The sequence below is a fragment of the Chiloscyllium punctatum genome, chromosome 25 (genome assembly GCF_047496795.1).
Source record: "Chiloscyllium punctatum isolate Juve2018m chromosome 25, sChiPun1.3, whole genome shotgun sequence".
NCBI lineage: Eukaryota > Metazoa > Chordata > Chondrichthyes > Orectolobiformes > Hemiscylliidae > Chiloscyllium > Chiloscyllium punctatum.
In genome coordinates, this window is record NC_092763.1 from 10076247 (window position 1) to 10099103 (window position 22857).

Genomic DNA, 22857 nt, shown 5'->3' on the forward strand with positions numbered 1-22857 from the left:
AACGGTTTTGTATCAAACATTTTACAGATTGTTGACCATTGAACCATAGAAATGATACAGTACTGAAGGGAGCCATTTCACTTTGTCCATGTTGACACAAAGACACCCAGATGCCAGTTCTAATCTCATCTTCCTGCATATGGCCCATAGTCCTGCAGCTTCCAGCACTTAAGTTGCAGATCCAGACACTTTTGAAAAGAGTTTCAGATCTCTGCTTCTACCACCAACTGAGTCAGTGACTTGCAGCCACTCACTACCCTCTGTGGGCTAAAAGCTCTTCCTCTAACTCTCTGCCATTTGGCTTGAATCTGTGACCTGGTTTTTGAACTCTCTGCCAAGAGAAACTGATTCCTCCTGTCTCCTCTGTCTCTACCCCTCTCAATTTTGTGTACCTCTTGGCCTTCTCTTTTCCAAGGAAAACAAACCCAACCTGTCCAATCTCTCCTCATTCATAGAACTCCCCAGCCTTCTAATAAATCTTCTCTGCACTGTCTCCAGAGCAATTACGTCCTTCCTGTAATGTGGTAACCAGAAATGTGTGCAATACTCCAGTTATGGCCTTACAGATGTCTTATACAGTTTCATCATTATATCCCTCCTTTTGTATTCTATACTCTGCCAGTGAAGGAGAGCATTCCAAGTGCCTTTTTATCACCTTATCTACCTGTACCTTTTATGACCTCTGCACTTGTACACTAAGACCCCTAACATCATCTGCCCCCCTCAGTCTGTTCCCATTTATTGTCTATTTCCTTTTACTGTTTAAGCTCCATAAAGTTTGTTTTTAGATTAGCTTCCCTACAGTATGAAAACAGGCCATTTGACCCAATATGTCCACACTGACCCTCCAAAGAGCAGCACACCCAGACTCAACCCAACCCCACCCCCAAGCAATGTACCCAATACTATGGGCAATTCAGCATGGCCAATCCACCCGACCTGCACATCCCTGGACTGTGAGAGGAAACCTGAGCACCCGAAGGAAACCCAGAATGTGCAAGCTCCACACAGGCAGCCGTCCAAGGCAGGAATCGAACCCGGGTCCCGAGCACTGTGAGGCAGCAGTGCTAACCACTGAGCCACTGTGCAGCCCATCAGAAATAAACATATTTGACCTAAACTTCATTTGCCACTTTTTAAACAATGGAGCCACTTTCATTCCTCCAGTCCTCTGGCAACTCACTTGTGTCTAACAAAAATTAGTAAATAATCCTCAGACCAGCTGCTATTTTCTCTCTGTCCTCCATCAACATCCAACCCTGGTGATATATCCACTTTCAAGGATTCTAGCTTCTCTAATACTTCCTCTCTCATTATAATTATTTTGACCAATATTTCATTATGCTCCTCTTGGATTACTATGTCCACATTGTCCCTTTCCTTTGTGAATATAGAGACAAAAAATTCATTTAAAATTCTTCCTATCCCCTCTGCACCTTCATAGAAGTTCCCTTCATCTCTGATAGTTCCCACTTTTTCCTTAACTTTTTATACACCTGTAAAATATCGAGTTTTGAGAAGATTTGTAGCTCAGGTTGAGGTTCTGAATGTAGGTTTGCTTGCTGAGCTGAGCTGGAAGGTTCATTTTCATGTTTGTTGCTCAGTGAACCGGTAAAATATCTTTGGCTTTTTCTTTATCCTGCTTGCTAATAATGTTTCATGTCTTCTCTTTGATTTCCTTATTTCTTTTTCTACTTGGTTCCTGTACTTTCTATACTCTTCTGGGCTATCTGCAGGGTTGAGATTTTCTGTGACTGTCGTAAGCTTTTCCTGTTTAATCTTCACCTATATTTTTCTAGACAACCATGGGGGTCTAGATTTGGGAGTACCATTCTTATTTTTGACTGGGACATGCCTGCTTTGCGCCCTAAGGATCTCACTTTTGCGTGCCTGCTATTATTTACCACTGATTTTTCCTTTACCACTACTCTCCAATCCACCTCAGCCAAATCACTTACCAGTTTTGTAAAATTTGCTTTCTGCCAGTTAAAAATGGCATGGTGGCTCAGTCGTTAGCGCTGCTGCCTCAAAGCTCCAGGACCCTGGGTTTGATTCCTGCCTCAGATGACTGTCTACTTGATGTTTGCCATTCTCCCCATGTTTGTGTGCGTTTTGTCTTGGTACTCTGGTTTCCTCCTGCAATCCAAAGATGTGCAGGTTAGGTGAATCGGCTGTGCTAAATTGTCCATAGTGTTCAGGAATGTGTAGATTAGGTGCGTTAGTCAGGGGTAAATGTAGAGTAATAGGGTAGGGGAATGGTTCTGGGTGGGTTACTCTCGGAGGGTCGGTGTGGACCTGTTGGGCCAAATGGCCTGTTTCCACTATGTAGGCATTCTGTCATGATGAAAGCTTATACTCCTAGTTTATCTCGGTCCTTTTCCATAATAATACGAAATGTAACTGAATTGTGATCACTATCCTGGATATGGTTATCCACTGTCACTTCACCCACTTGCCCATCTTCATTTTCCAAAACTAAATTTCGAACTGTGTCTCATCTTGCTGGGCTTGTCAAATATTCTCTTTTAATTTTTTTTCCCTGCATGCAGTACATGAAGTTTTCACCCTCAATGCCCTTTAGCTTGTTTGAAACCCAGTTGATACTGGGATAGTTAAAGTCTCAATATTGTTCTCTCATTCCCATAGGTAAAAAAAATTAAAACACTTCACATTTGTTGTGACCATCACGGGTTGCTGACAAATTATTTCTGGGCAGATACTGGCAATTTTCCATTACACTCCTTCATCTGGCATCAGGCCTCTCAGAAATACCTGGGACCCAATACTTGCTTTTGAAGACTACACAGGAAACTTAAAAAATACAATTGGTAAATTTATCATTAACCCAAGCGTGCAGAGAGATTGAGGCTAGCTATAACTGTTTTTTTTTGTTAATGTTGCAATTGTTTTATGCCAGGTCAATCAATCCCACACAAACAACTTTTCAACCAAAAAATGCACTTTTAGAAACTAGCAGCTCAGCTCAAGTTCACACGTGGGCGAGTCTGAGAGATGACACCTTTGTGTGGCTGTCCCTGAGTAGAGCACTGGAGTGTCAAGTTAGATTAAGTGCTCAAATTCCTGGAGTACACACGCTGCCACTGTGATACATTTCATTCATGCCTATTGAATCATGCTGTACAGCTTTATCATCATTAAAGATCAAAATAATTAAATGCTTGTTTAACAACTTTAGATTTTCCACAAGCTCATTTAAGTAAAATTACAAATTTTGCTTTCCTGCAATTTACCACTTCTAAAGCAGGTGGCAAATTGCAGATGTTAAGAAAGCAATGATTCTGATCAGAGATTGAAACGTTCTATGGTGCGTCACATAAGGTAGCTAAAAAAACATAGTTGAGCTGCTCCTAACCACACAAAATAATTCAGGCAAACAGTTTTCTACCATTGTGCCTTGTTGGACCCTCCCTAATCAATCATGGATAATGTGGCACAAGAAATTGTTTCACCCTCAGTTGACTATTTCAGTAACTTGCTTGTAAACATGCAGTTGGCCATTTCTGCTAAAATAAGGTGGAACAGACTATATAACTATTGTTAATGTCTATAGCTTCATATTTTAAGCTCCTCTAGGAACTATGGTTGCTATAGAAGTACAAGCCACAAAAACCATAAATAATATATTCCTTCTGATTGCCTGCCTATACAGATTTTATGAAACCATCAGGGAAAGTCAGAGCCAAATTATAATGCCATTTGCTGGGTGCATTCTCCTCGTCTTTGTATATGTTATAGAAGCTGTCCCATAATATTCTACCTCTGAAACAGTAGCCTTTAAAGATGTTGAAACTTTGAAGTACAGATCGTTCTTTAATAACACGCATTTCATCATCGTGAATTCACTATGATGCATTTGACGAATTCGGGGTGTTGTTTCTACAGTGTGAGCTTCTAAAACATATGTTGACTGTAATGCAGTTACAGCGCCAACACAGTTAAGTGCTATTTCTGAAGCGTGATTTTTCTATAACATGGGTTGCACAAGAGATCATGCAACCATCACTTTATAGAAGAGCTGACTGTAGTCACTATCAGTATTCAGGATCTCCAATTCTTAATAAAACATTGCAGCTGAACAAATTTATATATCATCATTAATTGTATTTGCACAATTGCTAGGTTGTATGCATGGCTTATAACCCACAGATTATGGAATATATGGTTGTATATCAAGAAATTTACGCTGCATGTGGAAGAAGCCACTTTCTTTCAATCTGCTGTCAATTAAAAATTGAGGAGAAAAAAGGCTGCATGCAATAACTATAGCATTTGGGCAATTGCCATTGTGTTCTAAACTCTCAGTGGCACGTATAACGAAAAACACTTACTTGAACTGCACAGTTGGTTCATAAAATAAAGCAAAGACACCCACGCTCTCTTTCTGCATCCTAAAATGCAAATCATTGATAATAATGTCCATTGAGGTCTAAACACACTGAAATTAAATTCAGTCAAGCATACCTCAGCACGAAGGGCACAGTACATCAATGCATTGCCTCCTATATCAAAAATGGAGCCAGTCACATCACATGCATTTTGATGGCTTTTAGCTTTGTAGAGTACGGATGAGGTATGTAAGATCTGAGCTTTCAGTTGTCCACACAAGCCAACCAAAGTTTTTGAATGCAACATTCCAACAAAATACAAGCACAGACTTTACTTGTGTAGTAAAGTCTTTGAAAATCTAGCTATATTACAAAAATACCTTCTTTGAAAGTGGGCCATAACACCAGTGCTTCACCGGAGGCTCACTGATGATGATACCTGGTATGGTGATGAAACGACTGAAAATGAACCTTCCAGCTCAGCAAGCAAACTTAAGTCCAAAAGAGCTTCTGCCAAAAGGTGTTCTCTAAAAGGATGAAACGTAAACAATGAAGAAAATAAGCTAACAAGAACATGATAAATCTCACTTCTTTGCTCTCTGTGCTGTACTATTTGTACAAGTTTATCTGAACACTATATTAAATTGGTTGGTGGAAGATGTAAATCAAAACCTTTAGTTGCAAAAAAAAAGCCATGATTCTAACATGGAAACCTGTTCTGTCTTTATTCATGAAAAAATGTAAAGATACCTTGCACAGAGAAGTTAGCTAACAAAATATATTTTTCTCTTACAAACTACATTAACTCAGAATGACTATTTAAAGTTATGTATTGTCCTGGAGGCGTATGTGGTTAGCAGACAAGAAGTAAGGCATAGGGATATATGGATTTATTATTTTCTGAATGGCAGGCAGTGACTAGTAGGGTACCAATGGGTTCAGTACTAGGACCCCAGCTATTCACAATATACATCAATGATTTAAATGAGTGACTGAAATGTAATATCATAAATTTTGCTGATGACATCAAGCTGGGTGGAAGGGTGGGCTGTGAGGAGGATGAAGAGATGTTGTAGTGTGATTTGGGCAAGTCAAGCAAGTTGACAAATGCCTCACAGATGCAGTATAATGTGGATAAATGTGAGATTACCCATTTTAGTCACAAAAATTGGAAGGTGGATTATTATTTGAGTGGCTATGAATTAAGAGAGGGGAATGTTCATTGAGGTCTGGGTGTCCTCGTACACCAGTCACTGAAGATAAGCACAAAGGTCATAGAATCAAAGAATCCTGACAATTCGCATCAATGCCATTCGGCCCATTGAGTCTGTACTAACCCTCTGAAGAGCATCACATCCAGGCCCACCTATCCCTTGATAGACAACAAATGCATATGATTACTACACCCCAAAAACTCAGCATTGTCAATTTATTTCAATAGGTTCAAGTGGTGAAAATAAAGAACATCTTCTTCTGTCTCAGCTAACATTCCTTCTTCAATCAATGTTACTAAAAGCAGAGTATAACTGTCCATGTCTTTAATCCACAAAATACTTTCAGAACAGCAAATTTATTTCAAAGTAACTTATTGCATGTAAAGTGCTTTTAAAAACTTCTGAGCTGTAATGCAGTGAAGCCAAACTCTCAGCTGTTGCAAAAAGAACACAGGTCCATAGGTTTTATGCTGGAAACAAGTTGTTGATTTACTGCTGGCTAAAAACTGTCTCAAGTGAATTGCTTTCCATTATCCCAAAGTAAAAATTTGTCATATTTTCTCACTGAGATGTTGTTGCACAATGGTCACACTGCAGATGAATTGATGAAAGTAAAAAGGAGGTCATATTTAGAGGGTATTAATCTTATTGCCAAGAAAAGTTGAACTTTAAATGTTTGAGATCACCAAATATAGCAGAACATTAGCCAACTGTTTCATTCAAAAGAAAACTCACAATCAGATATTTCTAAACCATTAGTCTAAACCATTGAATTGAAAAAGAAACTTAAGAACTGGATAATTGGTAACATTTTATTTTAAATATGTTGTATCTGGAACTTCATTGAGAGTGAAATCTCTAATTATCTTTGTAAATGACCATTCTTTCGAAGGTCACCTCTAAAAATAAAACCTGGTCCTTTTATTCTCATTCATCAATGAGCTTTTACACTATCTGTATCCAGTTCTTCTGCAAATTGAGGTCATTGGCATGTCTAATTATTTTGTCAATGCGCAGCTCCTAGCCTCTTCAATTTTTAGTAGCCAGTGTGTTTTATTTTTTTCACCGCCAGTGTGTTTATAGAGAAAACATTTATTCCCTTTTGTGAAGTTATTTGCCAGTTTTCTTTCATACTACCTATTGTAACCAGCATTGAGATACAGCCAGAGAAAACATGGCTGATTAATACACTGTATTGCTATGAATGGAATAAAATTACGAAAAGCAATTTGTTTTAATAGGAAGTTACTTTTTTTTTCTGCTGATGGAACATATAAAATTGACATGGCTGTTTTTGTTTTCCTATTTAAGTTGCATGATTCTTGAGATTTTGCAAAAATTAAAACTGTTTTAACTGTCCATTTTAAAATTAAGTTTATTTTGGAATAAATTCCTTAACCAGAACTCACAGTTTTGCCAAGCATGCAAGAGACCAGTATGAAAAGCTTTCCAACATGTACAGCAATATGATGAAGTTGTACAAAGGACTGGGTGACTACTTTGTCTTTAATCCCAAAACAGTCAGCATTGAAGACTTCTTCACTGATCTCAAACACTTCAGGTCCATGTTCCTGGTAAGTTTGACAAACCAAGAGAGAATTTTCATCCATTTCAAAGATGGAATTTTGTTCACATCTTGTTAGTATATGTATTAAATGTTAACTTGTATGAATTTGTCTTTTTCAACACATCTCAAAGGGTTTTAATGAAAAGAACAAAACAGGAGTAGTACAGGGAAGTTGAATAAAGAGAAAATGTTTCCATCTGCAAAGGTGCAATCCAACTTCAAAGTCAGTATTTTCTGAAAGGTCTTTTTATAAATTTTATAGAGTCATCGACTTCAGAAGGAATTTAATTTGCTAATCACTTGGTGATTTTATTATTCCAACAGCATCTTGTATTTTTATGGTAGCTTTTAACATAATAAAGCATCTCCAGGCACTTCATGGAAGTGTTAAGAAATAATAATTTAACAGTAAAACACATCAAGCGATGTTCAGGTAAACAGCCAAAAGCTTGGCCAAAGAGGTAGATTTTAAGGAAAATTGTGGAAGGTGGGAGAGGCTTAGGACCTTGGAAGCTGAAGGCATGAATTCCTGTGGTGGAATAATTGAAATTAGAGGTGCTAAAGAGCTCAAATTATGACAGTATTGATATCTCATGGATTGCGAGTTTAACGATATTAAAGGAATAGGGAGGACCAAGGCATTAAAGGGATTTGAAAAAGATGATGATTTTTAAATTAATGCATCGCTTGATGGGGAGCCAGCCTGAGTGGGTGAGTATACAGATGAAGGCTGGCTGAGACTTGGGAATGTACAATTAAGAGAAAAACTAGGCCATTTGGCCCCTTGAGCATGCTATGTTATTGAATAAAATTATGACTTGTATGTTTGTGTTTTAAATTCTATACTCCTATCAATCCAAAAACTTTTGATTTCCTTACCGAACAAGAAACAAATTATCCTCCACCATGGCAAACATTCATCAAATCTTCTATAAAGTTGTAAAACCCTCAGAGAGAAAACAAAATTCTTGCCGTTCCACTACAGTTATTAGTAACTTGCAACTACGCCAATGCATTTACATTCTTCCTTTATTAAGAGGCCAAACTCTGCACGGTTTTGGAGATGTGCTCTCACCAATGCTTTGTATGAATGACAGATAAAATCCTTACCTTTGTGTTCAATTCTTCTCATAACAAAGAACAGCATTCCATGAGACATGCTACTGTTAAAGACAAGCTACTGTTAAAGTAAGCTTAGCATGGCTTCAAGCTTGTTGAGGGTAAGATGGAAAGTACAGGCAGGAGTGTATTGAATAATCAAAACTGCATCAATAAAGGTTTAAATTCAAAGTTTGGGAGAAGATTGGGTACTCGTTGTTGTGATTCTGTTCGCCGAGCTGGGAATTTGTGTTGCAGATGTTTCGTCCCCTGTCTAGGTGACATTCTCAGTGCTTGGGAGCCTCCTGTGAAGCGCTTCTGTGATCTTTCCTCCGGCATTTATAGTGGTTTGTCTCTGCCGCTTCCGGTTGTCAGTTCCAGCTGTCCGCTGCAGTGGCCGGTTTATTGGGTCCAGGTCGATGTGCTTATTGATTGAATCTGTGGATGCCTCTAGGAATTCCCTGGCTGTTCTCTGTTTGGTTGTCCTATAATAATAGTGTTGTCCCAGTCGAATTCATGTTGCTTGTCATCTGAGTGTGTGGCTACTAAGGATAGCTGGTCATGTCATTTCGTGGCTAGTTGGTGTTCATGGATGCGGATCGTTAGCTGTCTTCCTATTTGTCCTATGTAGTGTTTTGTGCAGTCCTTGATTTAATCAATAAGCACATCAACCTGGACCCAATATACCGGCCACTGCAGCGGACAGCTGGAACTGACAACCGGAAGCAGCAGGTACAAATCACTATAAATGCCAGAGGAAACATCACAGAAGCGCTTCACAGGAGGCTCCCAAGCACTGAGGATGTCACCTAGACAGGGGACGAAACGTTTGCAAGACAAATTCCCAGCTCGGCAAACAGACCCACATCAAAGGTTTAAATATCAGATTGTAGCTGGGGACAGAGTCGATGGAACTGGGTGGGTTGGTAAAGGTGCATCTACATCGTGAGAGGTTCCGTTTCTTTCAAACATGACGCACATGTGACAAACGATAGTTCATATTCAAGGGAAGCAGTGCAATCAGTCCCATTAGAGTCTGTAACTGTGACCAAAGACTTTAGTCTTCGCAATGTTTAATTGGATGTTTTTTGCACATTCAGTGTTGAATGTCAGATAAGCAGTTTGATGAGCAACAGTAACAAGGATGGTGCTGAGGTGCGTATTGTTTTGTCAGGATGTGTGTAAAAACTAATACCATAATGAGGCCTGCAAGAGTGGGAAATTTGGCAATCGGATGTTGTAATTCAGCAAGAACTCAAGTTTTGTTTTCCCAGCGGTAGGTTCAAATTGACTAAACTTTAATGAATCAGGAACCGAATGACCTGAGAGGAACCCAACTGAAAATTGGTGAGCAGGTTCTTGGTGTGCAAATGGTGCTGGATAGCACTGTCGGTGACTCATGGTCATGTTGGTTGATATTTGGGACCTAATTAATGTTGCAGCATTGGAAGCATGACTGGAGCAATTCAAGCATTGACTTCAGACAAGAAGGGAGTGGGTTTGGAGTGATAATACTTTTAAGGAGTTGAGGGGAAAAGGATTTTGGAAATGGGTGGTAATTTGTAAGGATGGTGGGTGGGTTCAAGTGCTATAGTTTTGAAGAGAATGCTCATTATAAGATCTTCAAAGTAGAGAAGAACTGTGCCAAAAGTGAATCCTTAGACGAAGTTTGGCCTATTGACTAGTGGAGGCAAGGAAGCAGCAGAGGCAACTGCTTTAGCTGTCTCAATGCTTGTGGCAAAAAGCCCATGAGTTCCTTGAGTTTTTATTGGAGGTAAGGATGGAAGACACAGCAGAATTAGTCAAAAGACTTCATATAAATCTACCACCCTCTGAGGAAAAGAACAGGAATTAACATTACCAACCCAAGGAAACTGAAACACACAAATAGAAGGTGGGACATAACACCAATGCTTCACTGGAGGCTCACTGATGATGTTACCTAGTATGGTGACACAACATTTGAAAGCGAATCTTTCAGCTCAGTGAGCAAACTTACATCCAGGACCTCAATCTGAGCTACAATCTTTCTCAAAGCTCACTAACAGTATATAAATGTAAACATTATTGATCACTTTACTCTTCATTTAAAGACCAGACAAAAAAATCAGTCCAAGTGTACAATAGGTTATAGATTCACTATCACTTGTTTAATTTAGTTAAAAATCACACAACACCAGGTTATGGACAACAGGTTTATTTGGAAGCACTAGCTTTCGGAGCGACACTCCTTCATCAGGCAGTTGTCAAGGAGCGTCACTCCGAAAGCTAGTGCTTCCAATTAAACCTGTTGGACAATAACCTGGTGTTGTGTGATTTTTAACTTTGTACACCCCACTCCGACACCGGCATCTCCAAATCTTATTTAATGTAGTAATATAAGTGGAAGCTCTTCTGCTGTCTTAAAGTCATTGAGTCACATAACACAAAAACCGACCCTTCAGAGCAACTGATCCATGCCGGCCAAGTTTTCCAAACTGAACTAGTATCATCTGCCAACATTTGGCCCATATCCCTCTAAACGTTTCCTATTCATGTAGCTGTCCAAATGTCTTTTAAATGTTGTTGTTCTAGTAAAATAGACCCAGCTTATTCAGCCTGTTACTAGAACTCAAAGCCTCCATCCCCAGTAGCATCCTTATGAATCCTTTCTGTACCCTCTCCAATTTAATAATATCCTTCCTATTACAGGATGACCACAACTGCATGCAATAGTCCAAAGTGGCTTCACCAACTCTGAATCAATGACTAATTGATTTGCACGTTTTTATTTTCATGAAATGTTTAAATTATTCACACTTACCTTAAAAATATTTTGAGATGTAGCAAAACATTTTCATGTTGCACAAAGTACAAAATTGGTTTAAAATGTGAAGATAACACTGCATGGTTAAAGATTCTGCATTGACGTGGTATTGGCAGCAGAATATTTGCACATGTGTTGGTTCTATTGATGAGTTAAAAAAATGCCCGTACAACTGCAGTGCTAATAAAAAAAAAACTCAATACTGCTGTCATAATTAAGTACTTAATTTGTTGGGAGCTGAAAACAATGTATGGTATACTTCCTTCAAAAACTTTGTTTTAATTAAATTCTACTATACATAATTAAGAAAGAAAAGGTCAATCGGTAGTGTAATTAAGTCTTTGAGAAACATCAATCTGTTTATTCCTGATAATTATTGGAATTGTCGACACTGACGTGGTTGACTCTGCTGTAGATATCCTTGATTATAACCATTCTCTGTGTTGAGGTGATCATGTAAATTGTAGGATTGCCCAAAGAGGTCAGAGAACTAAGTTGCCTTATTCAGTCTGCTTAAGATAAGAGCCCCTGGTGTTGGAGGTGTGTTATTAACATTGATAGAGCATTGGCTAAATAATAGAAGCTAGAGAGTTGAGATTAAGGGGGCATTTTCAGGATGGCAACCTGTAACTAGTATAATGCTACAGGGATCAGTGTTGTGGCTGCAATTATTTGCCATACATCTTAATGACTTGGCTGAGGAAAGTGAATGTACTATAGCCAGTTTTGCAGGTTACACAAAAATAGGTGGGAAAGTAAGTGGTGGAGATGACACAAAGGGAATGTGGAGAGAGAGAGAGAGAGAGATTAAGTCATTGGGCAACAAACTTGAAAATTTGTAACATGACAAAAAATGTGAGATTATGAATTTTGACAGGAAGAATAAAGAATCTAAATCTTATTTAAATGGAAAAAAGTTGCAGAAGATGACAGAGCAGTAGAAATTGGGAGTCTTCATGCATGAATCACAATAAGTACCTGAGCTTAGTGAGTAATAGGGAAAATCTGTAATATTAATACTTATTTGAAAGTAAATGAAGGAAAATATGTGCAAGTTTTCTTAAAATTACACAAAGCACTAGTTATACCATATCTCAAATACTGTGAACTCTCTTCGTTCCATTATCTAAGGAACTATAAACTGTCATTTGAGGCATTCCAGAGAAGGTTCATTAGATTTAGTAGGTTGGTCCTGTACTCATTAGAGTTTGGAAGAATGAGATAAAAACTTGTTGCAACATTAAGATTATTAAGGGGCTAGAGAAAGCAGATGTATAGAGATTGTCCCCTCTTCTGAGAGAGTCCAGGACCAGAGGACCTGATCACAGATTGAGTCGCCCATTTAAGACCGAGGAGGTGGAGGAATTTCTCTCTGTTGAGAGTACTAAATATGTGGAACTGTTTACTGCTGAATGCTATTGAGACTGGGCTGTTAAATTACTCACAGCTGAGATAAGAGATATTTTTAAATTGTAAGGGAATCAAAGGTCATTAGGTTAAAGCTGGAAAGGGAAGTTGTGGGTTATCAGATCAACCACAAACTGAATGGAAAAGTATGCCCGATGGGTCAAATGGCCTACTTCTGCACTGAAGACCTTTTGTCTTATGGGCTAATTATTCACTTCAGTGTCTGTGCTGAACGTTTTCAGACATACTTTTCAATAGCTCCTGCAAAACTGCATCTCAAAATTCTGTTTTTTTTAAAGAATTGAGTCAGTTATCAAACTTGACCACTATTGTGACTGAAATCTCCTAACATTGTGTGATAGATTGGACCTAGAAACACATCTTGGTCAAGTCTGCTTCAAGTTGGCAGCCCTCTAGTCCTACCTTGCTATGACCCCCCACCCCCTGCATGGTCCAGAGCCTTCCTCACCTTGATTTGAATATTTACATCTCTCCAGCGGTACGTTATGATCAACGAGGGCATTCATTGGTGAGTTCCTGGTACCTATGCGCTATGTCCCATGTAGTTCACTGTCTTCTGGAAAAGTAGAAGAAAGTAGAAAGAGAGAAGAGCAGGCAATTTACTCAGCTATAAAACTAAAGCTAAATTCCTCAGGAACGTTGTAAGTTATGCGCATTATAAATTGAATATTGCTGCCTCATTTACTCTTGAAATGAATGGATGCAGTCAGTTTGACAAGCAGAATAGAGCCATTATGATGCACTCTTAATGTGTAGTTATATTGAAATTTATAAGGATAGGTTAACTATCGTTAGAGTGGATAAGGCACCAGGGCTGAATGAGATGCATCCTTGAGGGAAGCGCATTGAGGGAAGTGAGAGTGAAAATTGCAGAGGCTCTGGCCATCATTTTCCACTCTTATTTAGTTTTATTGATAATGCCACAGGATTGGAGAATTGCAACTGTTATACCTTTGATCAAAAAGGATGTAAGTTTAAACCCATCAACTATAGACCAGTCAGTTTAACTTCAGAGATTGTGAAGATCCTATAAATAATAAGTTGTGACAAAATTAATAGTTTTTTTTGCATTCATGCCAGTTAATTAAGCAAAGTCAGGATGGATGTGTCAAGGGCAACTCATGTTCAACCAAACATTTCAGTAGCTTTTTGAAGAGGTAATAGAGAAAGTTATTGAGGGTAACATTGTGGATGCAATGTTAATTGACTTCCAAACAACATTTGATGCAATGCCACACAATAGACTGATGAACAAAATTATTGCTTGGAGAACAGAAAAGACATTGTTTTGAAGTTGATTAAGTGTTGGGAAATTTATAGCATTTAAAGCCCATCCCTTTTGTCCTTGGCAAAGTCCTGGTGAAATGCCACTTTGAGTTCCTGCAGTTCTGATTATGTCTGTATAATCACAATATTGGTAGGAAAGAAGTTCCAAAATTTTGACCCAGTGACAGTGAAGGAATTGTTCCAAGTCTAGATGATTTGTGATGAGAATATATGGATGGCAAACTTACAAGTAGTCGTATTCCCAGATATCTATTGTTCTTTTTTGTGTTTGTGATTGAGATCGTGGTATTGGAAGGTGTAATCAAAGGAGTGGGTTGTTTGCAGGACACAAGGATGCAATTAATAAAGGAATCCTGGGTTTATTAATAGAAGCATAGAGTACACAAGGAAGGGTGTTACATTAAACTTCTATAAGACACTTGTTTAAGCTTGTTAGAGTGTTATGTCCAGGAACTGACCCCCAAGGTATCAAATGAGATGTCAGCAACCATTTAATGCACTGTGATTAAATCTAGAGTCTGCTGTTTGACTGTTGGATAAAAGATTCAGTAGTGACAGTCAGAAAGCAGATTATTATCTGAAAATGAAGAATGTGCAGGATCACAAGGCGAGGGAGGGCAGGGACATCGCACAAAACCAATTGGTCATTTGGAGGACTGGCATAGATACGATGGTCTGTGCTGTAACAATTCCATGATTCTGTCACAAGTGCCAACCTACATTACTGTAAGGGAAGACTACATGCAGCTCATGAACTTACATTGTCTATTTTCACCCTGAAATGGATTTGCAACTCATTTTTATAGATATTTTCTAATTAATCTCTTCACATCTCTGGAGCAGATGGGACTTCAACTCATCCATCCTGGCTCAGAGATAGGGGCACAACCACCACACCTCAGAGTCATAGAGATGTACAGCACAGAAACAGATTCTTTGGTCCAACTCGTCCATTCCGACCAGATATCCTAACCTAATCTAGCCCGACTTGACAGCACCTGCCCCATATCCCTCCAAATTCTTCCTATTCATACACCCATCAGGATGCCTTTTAAATGTTGAAATTGTACCAGCCTCCACCACTTCCTCTGGCAGCTTATTCCATAAACGTGCCACCCTCTGCGTGAAAAAGTTGCCCCTGAGGTTTCTTTTATATCTTTGTCCTCTCGCCCTAAACCTATGCTCTCGAGTTCTGGACTCCCCCACCCCAGGGAAGGGACTTTGTCTATTTATCCTATCCAAACCTCTCATGATGATATAAACCTCTGTAAGGTCACCACTCAGCCTCCGACGCACTAGGGAAAACAGTCCCAGCCTTTTCAACCTCTCCCTATAGCTTAAGTCCTCCAACCTAAATTGCCCGTAGTGTTAGGTGCATTAATCAGAGGGAAATGGGTTTGGGTGGGTTACTCTTCGGATAGTCGGTGTGGATTTGTTGGGCCAAAGGGCTTGTTTCCACACTGTGGGGAATCTCATCTAATTTAATGTGTATCAATCTGCTTCCACTCCATAAGTATAATTACACGTATTCACACTGCTAAACAAATGGTAGAGGAATTACACTGCCAAGATCATTTAATAGCATAAAAGTTATTAACATCCAAAAAAACTCTCCTTGTGGAATGTCCTTATTGAGACAAATGAGAGGGAAACAAACTATCATTGAAGTGTGAACTAGCTACTCCAGTTCAAAATATTAACAAATATTAACAAATACCTCAGAACAGTTGAGTTGCAGTTTTTTTTTGTTTATATTACCTATTTACCAGTTTTTGCATCTGCTGATATTGATTTATGTCGCTACCAACCAGTTGACTGCATTTATTCATACTGAGCATGCTGTTAATAGGTAAAACGTACTTTGCACAGAAACTCAAGAGCAATGAAGAAAGAAAGTTTCTAAAGTTCACAGAATCTTTAGCCGAAATTAACTGTGATGTCCAAGTTTGATTTCATAAAATAGATAGAGATCCAGTATTGCTGTCACCTCATGCAATCAATTAAAAAGACAAAACTGCTTTGTACGACCACTTGTTATCTATCCTCTCAAAGCATTGGTTGAAAAACCCAGTTGTGCAGGATTAGTCTTTTTCCACCTCCCTGCAATAATTTATTTATATGGAAGACTTTAAAGGTGTTTGGGAAAAATCCTAGATGATTGACAAATAGAAACCAATAGGGGCAACTGCTGTTTCAGACGTTCTCCACTTGTTTTTGATTTCCAGACAACAATACTTTGTTGTGCTTATAACATCGATTATTTTTTGCCAAGAGTAAAAGTCCTTGTCATTCAGCCTAATAGATCCTGAATGCAGTGTATTACATATGCAAGTCCTCATAGGACAAAAATGTCATCTTTATAATAGACTTCTTCAGTGTCGCCATGAAAGTATATTTATAAAGCAAAAAAAATCACTTCAAACAACAAAGCTTCCTCCATAGCATTGGAAATTTGGTTTAACACTCAAGAAATTTGCATTTTTTTTTATCTTTTCCGCTGGCAGAAACTTGACAAGAAAAATTTAAAAATCATGAAAGCAAATGTGCTGACATGACATTGGGGAAAATAAAAGTTCTTTTAGTATACTTTCCAGTCAAGTACAGTGACAGAAAATATGCAACAAGTTGGCTTTGATGTTTTAAACTTTATACTGCAGTTTATTTGCAGTTGTCACCTTTTGTATGCCCCACGAATTGAATTCAAGGCGATACAAGGGGCAATTCTGCTGAAAGTCCAACTTAAGTGAGTAACCTATGATTAGCAGTTCATGTCGACATGGAGAATCAGGGAAGGGGGTAAGTGAGAAGGTAAAAACAATGACTGCAGATGCTGAAAACCAAATACTGGATTAGTGGTGCTGGAAGAGCACAGCAGTTCAGGCAGCATCCAACGAGCAGCGAAATCGACGTTTCGGAAAAAAGCCCTTCATCAGGAATAAAGGCAGTGAGCCTTAAGAGTGGAGAGATAAGCTAGAGGAGGGTGGGGGTGTGGAGAGAGTAGCATAGAGTACAATGGGTGAGTGGGGGAGGAGATGAAGGTGATAGGTCAAGGAGGAGAGGGTGGAGTGGATAGGTGGAAAAGAAGATAGGCAGGTCGGACAAGTCCGGACAAGTCAAGGAGACAGTGCTGAGCTGGAAGTTTGAAACTCGGATGAGGTGGGGGAAGGGGAAATGAGGAAGCTGTTGAAGTCCACATTGATGCCCTGGGGTTGAAGTGTTCCGAGGCGGAAGATGAGGCGTTCTTCCTCCAGGCGTCTGGTGGTGAGGGAGCGGCGGTGAAGGAGGCCCAGGACCTCCATGTCCTCGGCAGAGTGGGAGGGGGAGTTGAAATGTTGGGCCACGGGGCGGTGTGGTTGATTGGTGCGGGTGTCTCGGAGATGTTCCCTAAAGCGCTCTGCTAGGAGGCGCCCAGTCTCCCCAGTGTAGAGGAGACCACGTCGGGAGCAACGGATGCAATAAATGATATTAGTGGATGTGCAGGTAAAACTTTGATGGATGTGGAAGGCTCCTTTAGGGCCTTGGATAGAGGTGAGGGAGGAGGTGTGGGCACAGGTTTTACAGTTCCTGCGGTGACAGGGGAAAGTGCCAGAATGGGAGGGTGGGTCGTAGGGGGGTGTGGACCTGACCAGGTAGTCACGGAGGGAACGGTCTATGCGGAAGGCGGAAAGGGGTGGGGAGGGAAATATATCCCTGGTGGTGGGGTCTTTTTGGAGGTAGCGGAAATGTCGGCGGATGATTTGGTTTATGCGAAGGTTTGTAGGGTGGAAGGTGAGCACCGGGGTGTTCTGTCCTTGTTACGGTTGGAGGGGTGGGGTCTGAGGGCGGAGGTGCAGGATGTGGACGAGCTGCGTTGGAGGGCATCTTTAACCACGTGGGAAGGGAAATTGCGGTCTCTGAAGAAGGAGGCCATCTGGTGTGTTCTATGGTGGAACTGGTCCTCCTGGGAGCAGGTACGGCGGAGGCGGAGAAATTGGGAATACGGGATGGCATTTTTGCAAGAGATAGGGTGGGAAGAGGTGTAATCCAGGTAGCTATGGGAGTCGGTGGGTTTGTAAAAAATGTCAGTGTCAAGTCGGTCGTCACTAATGGAGATGGAGAGGTCCAGGAAGGGGAGCGAGGTGTCAGAGATGGTCCAAGTAAATTTAAGGTCAGGGTGGAATGTCGCTGCTCGTTGGATGCTGCCTGAACTGCTGTGCTCTTCCAGCACCACTAATCCAGTAAGTGAGAAGTGTCAATCAAATCTAACCCTATAACTGACAGTTGAATTACTTAATATTTCAAATTAGGTTATTAAGTATTATCAATTCTTTTTTCCACTCGTGCCTACCTTTCTATCAAATAATCTAAAGCTCAACAAAACTGTTGAAATTGTAAAATACTATAGTGGTTAACTCTGTGATTTACAGAGCTTTATACATTCTGATCTGAACATAAATAAATTTACAATTCATATCCATTCTGGAAGCAGAAAAGATGAATCGTGGATTCTACCACAAACTGAAAATTTACACTTGCAACCTTTGCTTTTATCACTTCAAAAAAATGCCTTGCCATTCTATGTAAATGGTCCCTAAAAACAAAAAATATATGAAGGGGAAGAAAATCGAGCTGTGTCACTTCTCATTTAAAGCAATCAAATAAATCCATTGAATAAGGTAATATATAATAATACAAAGACTAAAGGGCATAGTCTTAAGTCTTTGGGCAAGAAATGCAGGGAGAATTTGAAGAACTTTTTTTTAAAAGCAGTGAGGGGTAGTCACCTGGGACTGATTGCACTCTGGCATCAATATTGGAAATGGAAACAGTCAATGGTTTCAAACAGAAATTCAATAACCATTTCAAAGGATCTGCAGGGCAATGAGGATTGGTCCAAGGAAGGGAATGGTTGGATTGCTCCACTGAGAGTTGGCATGCTCTACAGGGATCCATCTGTGCCATAAGTGATTTTGAGTCTCTAATACAGAAATATGTTTGATATTTAATTACAGCATCCATTTTGTTTCTTGATTCAATAATCAATAATCCCATGACAATGAGCCTAACAGGAAAGGAAACCTTGATGTGGAATCTCCATACTGTCAAGGATTTAATGTTTCTTTTCAACTCTTCCAAAGCCATTTTGCATTTACAATGAAAAAGGTCTGACTTTGATTAAGAAATATCTCCCTTAGTTTTCTTTACCTTTACTTACTTGTATATTCAACATTTGATGTCCTAACATTAATTATACTGAGGATGTCACCTAGACAGTGGACAAAACGTTTGCAACACAAATTCCCAGCTCGGCGAACAGAACCACAACAACTTTGCATTATATTTTGGAAACTGTATTTTAGTGTAACCCAAGAAATTCAACAGACTATTTCATCTCTGTTTTTATTACTCAGATTTCATGTTGTAGTACGTAATAATTGTGTTAATTTTGGTATTTCTGCCTCTTGGCTTCAACTTAAATCCCAGAAATGTTACCACCTGCTGTCATTCAGTTTCCAGTTCAAAGGTCTTCAGTGTTTGGAAATGAGCATAAATTTAGCAAGTGAGTTGTTATATGAACAAACAAAAATACTCTTCTATCTGTCCATACAACACGAACCCAAAGGTGTGGATTCCCAGATTTGAAATTACACTGAGTAATGAAGCAAGATTTATAAATGACTTATAGACAGATACATGATTTCTAACCTGGTGTGAATCTGTGTATCTATCCTGAACATAAAGATATAACAAAAATGATTCCATTGATTTTATTGTTCTCCATGTGCCAAAGCTACATGCTAGAAATATCAAAGTTTAGTTCATCCTGTCTGTTCTCACTTTGAATGTGTCCTAAATCTCCACACATGCATTGAGTATGACAGTATCATTTCTAAAATCATAGATATAAAAGTTCCTCAATTTCCATTATTTCATATTTTGGAACATAAACTTTCGATGGGAACCATATGTTATGTTCTGAGATTGCTTGAAATACTGCTGATTACAAGCTCAAAGTGCAACTTTTAAATTAGTAGGATACCTCACTCCTTGATAGGTAACAATGATGTTAATTCATGCTTACTCTTTAAAAAGTACTTTTTCACAGAATAAAAAAATGACTCCTATGATCTAATTTGATCTCCCCTGCTTAACTTATCCCAGTTGTGCTGAGTTTACTGAGTGCAAAAGTCCTAGGATTCATAGTTAGTTGGTAATACACGAAACACAGCTTTTTTTTTGTAGCTTTGGATCTCTGTTCTGTTTGCTTTTTGCCATTAAACAGGTCTTCTCTAGGTAAGTTTGTACCTCTACAAATGTTATGAAGTTGAAGATTCGTGTTTTTTAGTCTGAACAAAGCCACAAAAGATCATGAACTTTAGCACATTTGCTGCCAGTCCTGATTAGGGTGACTCAGCTGATATGGTACTGTGTAGCAAGAAGAGCATTAATGCTATTTAGCATTAACAGTATTTCCTGATGAAGGGCTTTTGCCCGAAACGTCGATTTTACTGCTCCTTGGATGCTGCCTGAACTGTGTGCTCTTCCAGCACCACTAATCCAGTATCTGGTTTCCAGCTTCTGCAGTCATTGTTTTTACCTAGTATTACCACAGTGACCTAATTAGCTCGTTTGAATGATGCTCTGAAGTTTTCTTTATTTGTGCATTTTGGATTCCACTCTGGTTAAGTAAGTGAGCAAAAACTTCACAGATGGGATATAATGTGAGATTTTGGCAGGAAGAATAAACGAGCTGAATGTTTTTCTGGAGATAAACTGCAGATGAATTCGAGGGTCTTTGTGCAAAAATCACAAAAACTAGTATACAAACTCAGCAGGTAATTGTCAAAGGGGAATGCAATATTGGCCTTTATTTCAAAGCAAACAGGAGGATAAAAATCAGGATATCTTGTTCAGATTGTACAAGGCACCAGACAGGCCACACCTAGAATATTTTTAACAGTTTGGTCCCCTTATCAAAGAAAAGATCAACTAGCATTGAAGGCAATCCAGAGGAGGTTCAGTATTTTATTCCTAAGCATGGAGGGATTTTCAGAAGACATTGAATAGCTATACCCTGTCTTCGAGTTCAGAAGAGTGAAAGATAACTTTATTGCAACATAGGGCTGAATTTTCTGACGCGCGGCGACCTGCACCACCTCCTCTCATAAAATGAGAGAACTCTGCATTTCTGACAGGAGATTCTGAGTAGAACTCCTTCAGAAATACAAAACTGGACTTCCATTCTGACAGATCTCTTGTAGTGCAAGACTCCTTGGGATGACCAAACCCTGTCCCCTTCTTCAAAGATTTGGGGGGCACAGCTACTTTGGTTGACACTGTTGAACAGGACATACATAAGCTAAGTGTGAAGTTAGTATGGTGTTAGTGGAGAGTATGGTGCCAGATTGGTGATGTGGTGTGGAGGGCAGGGCACAAGGGTGACAAGTAGGTGAGTAGCATGTAAAATATGTACGGGCCTAGTGTGCCAGGTGGGATAGGATGCCAAGTAAGGCAGAATTGGAAGTTATAAAGAGGCCAGGAAATGATGTAATGCCTAGGATAGGTCAAGGTGGGCAAGAGGCATTGGGTATGATGGCGAAAGTGAGGACTGCAGGTGCTGGAGATCAGAATCAAGATTAGAGTAGTGCTGGTAAAGCACAGCAGGTCAGGCAGCATCTGAGGAGCAGGAAAATCAATGTTTCGAGCAAAAGCCCTTCATCAGGAATGAGGCTGGGAGCCTCCAGGGTGGAGAGATACATGGGAGAGGGGTGGGGCTGTGGAGACGGTAGCTGAGAGTGCAATAGGTAGATGGAGGTGAGGATGAAGGTGAGAGGTCAGAGAGGAAGGTGGAGTGGATAGGTGGGCAGGAAGATTGGTAGGTAGGACAGGTCATGAGGATGGTGCTAAGCTGGCAGGTTGGAGCTGGGGTAAGGTGGGGGAAGGGGAAATGAGGAAACTGGTGAAGTCCACATTGATGCCCTGGGGTTGCAGTGTTCCGAGGCGGAAGATAAGGCATTTTTCCTCCAGGCATCGGGCGGTGAGGGATTGGCAGTGGAGGAGGTGCAGGACCTATATGTCCTCGGCAGAGTGGGAGGTGAAGTTGAAATGTTCAGCCCCGGGACGGTGGGGTTGATTGGTGCAGGTGTCCCGGAGATGTTCCCTCAAGTGCTCTGTGAGAAGGCATCCAGACGATACGGAACCTTATCACATCAAGAAGACCTTCCAACGTCATCATTCGGGAGCCCCGCACCGCCCGATTCACCCTCCTTCCCAAGATCCACAAGCCTGGCCACCCCAGCCAACCCATTGTCTCAGCCTGGCCTGCCCCACCGAACTCCTCAATACTGTCCTATTCCCCCCAGTCCAGAAACTCCCCATGTCCGTTCAAGACACCACCCATGCCCTCCAACTCCTCCAAGACTTCCGTTTCCCTGGCCCCCCCCAACACCTCATCTTCAACATGGGCATCCAATCCCTCTACACTCCATCCGCCATGACCAGGGCCTCTAAGCCTTCAGTTTCTTCCTCTCCAGACATCCCCAACAGTACCCTTCCACTGACACTCATTCGTTTGGCTGAACTGGTCCTCTCCCTTAACAATTTCTCCTTTGAATCCTCCCACTTCCTCCAGATGAAAGGGGTATCCGTGGGCATCCGCATGGGCCCCAGCTATGCCTGTCTCTTTGTCAGCTACGTGGACAGACTATCTTCTGCAATTACACCAGCACCACTCCCCACCTCATCCTCCACTACATTGATGACTGCATCGGTGCCACCTCATGCTCCTGCGAGGAGGTTGAGCAGTTCATCAATTTCACCAACAACTTCCACCCAGACTTTAAATTTACCTGGACCATCTCTGACACCTCTGTCCCCTTCCTGGACCTCTCCATCTCCATCAATGATGACCGACTCAACACTGACATTTTTTACAAACCACCAACTCCCACAGCTACCTGGATTACACCTCTTCCCATCCTACCTCCTGCAAAAATGCTATCCCGTATTCCCAACTACCCCGATTCCACCATATTTGCTCCCAGGAGGACCAGTTCCACCACAGAATACACTAGATAGCCTCCTTCTTTAAAGGCCGCAATTTCCCCTCCCTCTACACTCCATCCGCCATGA

The 22857-nt window shown here is 40.3% G+C and overlaps 1 protein-coding gene across 5 annotated transcripts in view; it reads left to right on the forward strand.

Moving 5' to 3' along the window:
- The window catches only part of diaph2 (diaphanous-related formin 2), a 780284-nt gene that overhangs the window by 592058 nt on the left and 165369 nt on the right, over positions 1 to 22857 (forward strand). For all 5 annotated transcript variants that reach the window (XR_011964075.1, XM_072594677.1, XM_072594675.1 and 2 more), the window contains one exon: positions 6969 to 7134. Coding sequence is in view for 4 of the 5 variants with exons in the window: in XM_072594677.1 (XP_072450778.1) it covers positions 6969 to 7134 (166 nt within the window). In the remaining variant the exon portion in view is untranslated. The remainder of the gene's footprint in view (positions 1 to 6968; positions 7135 to 22857) is intronic.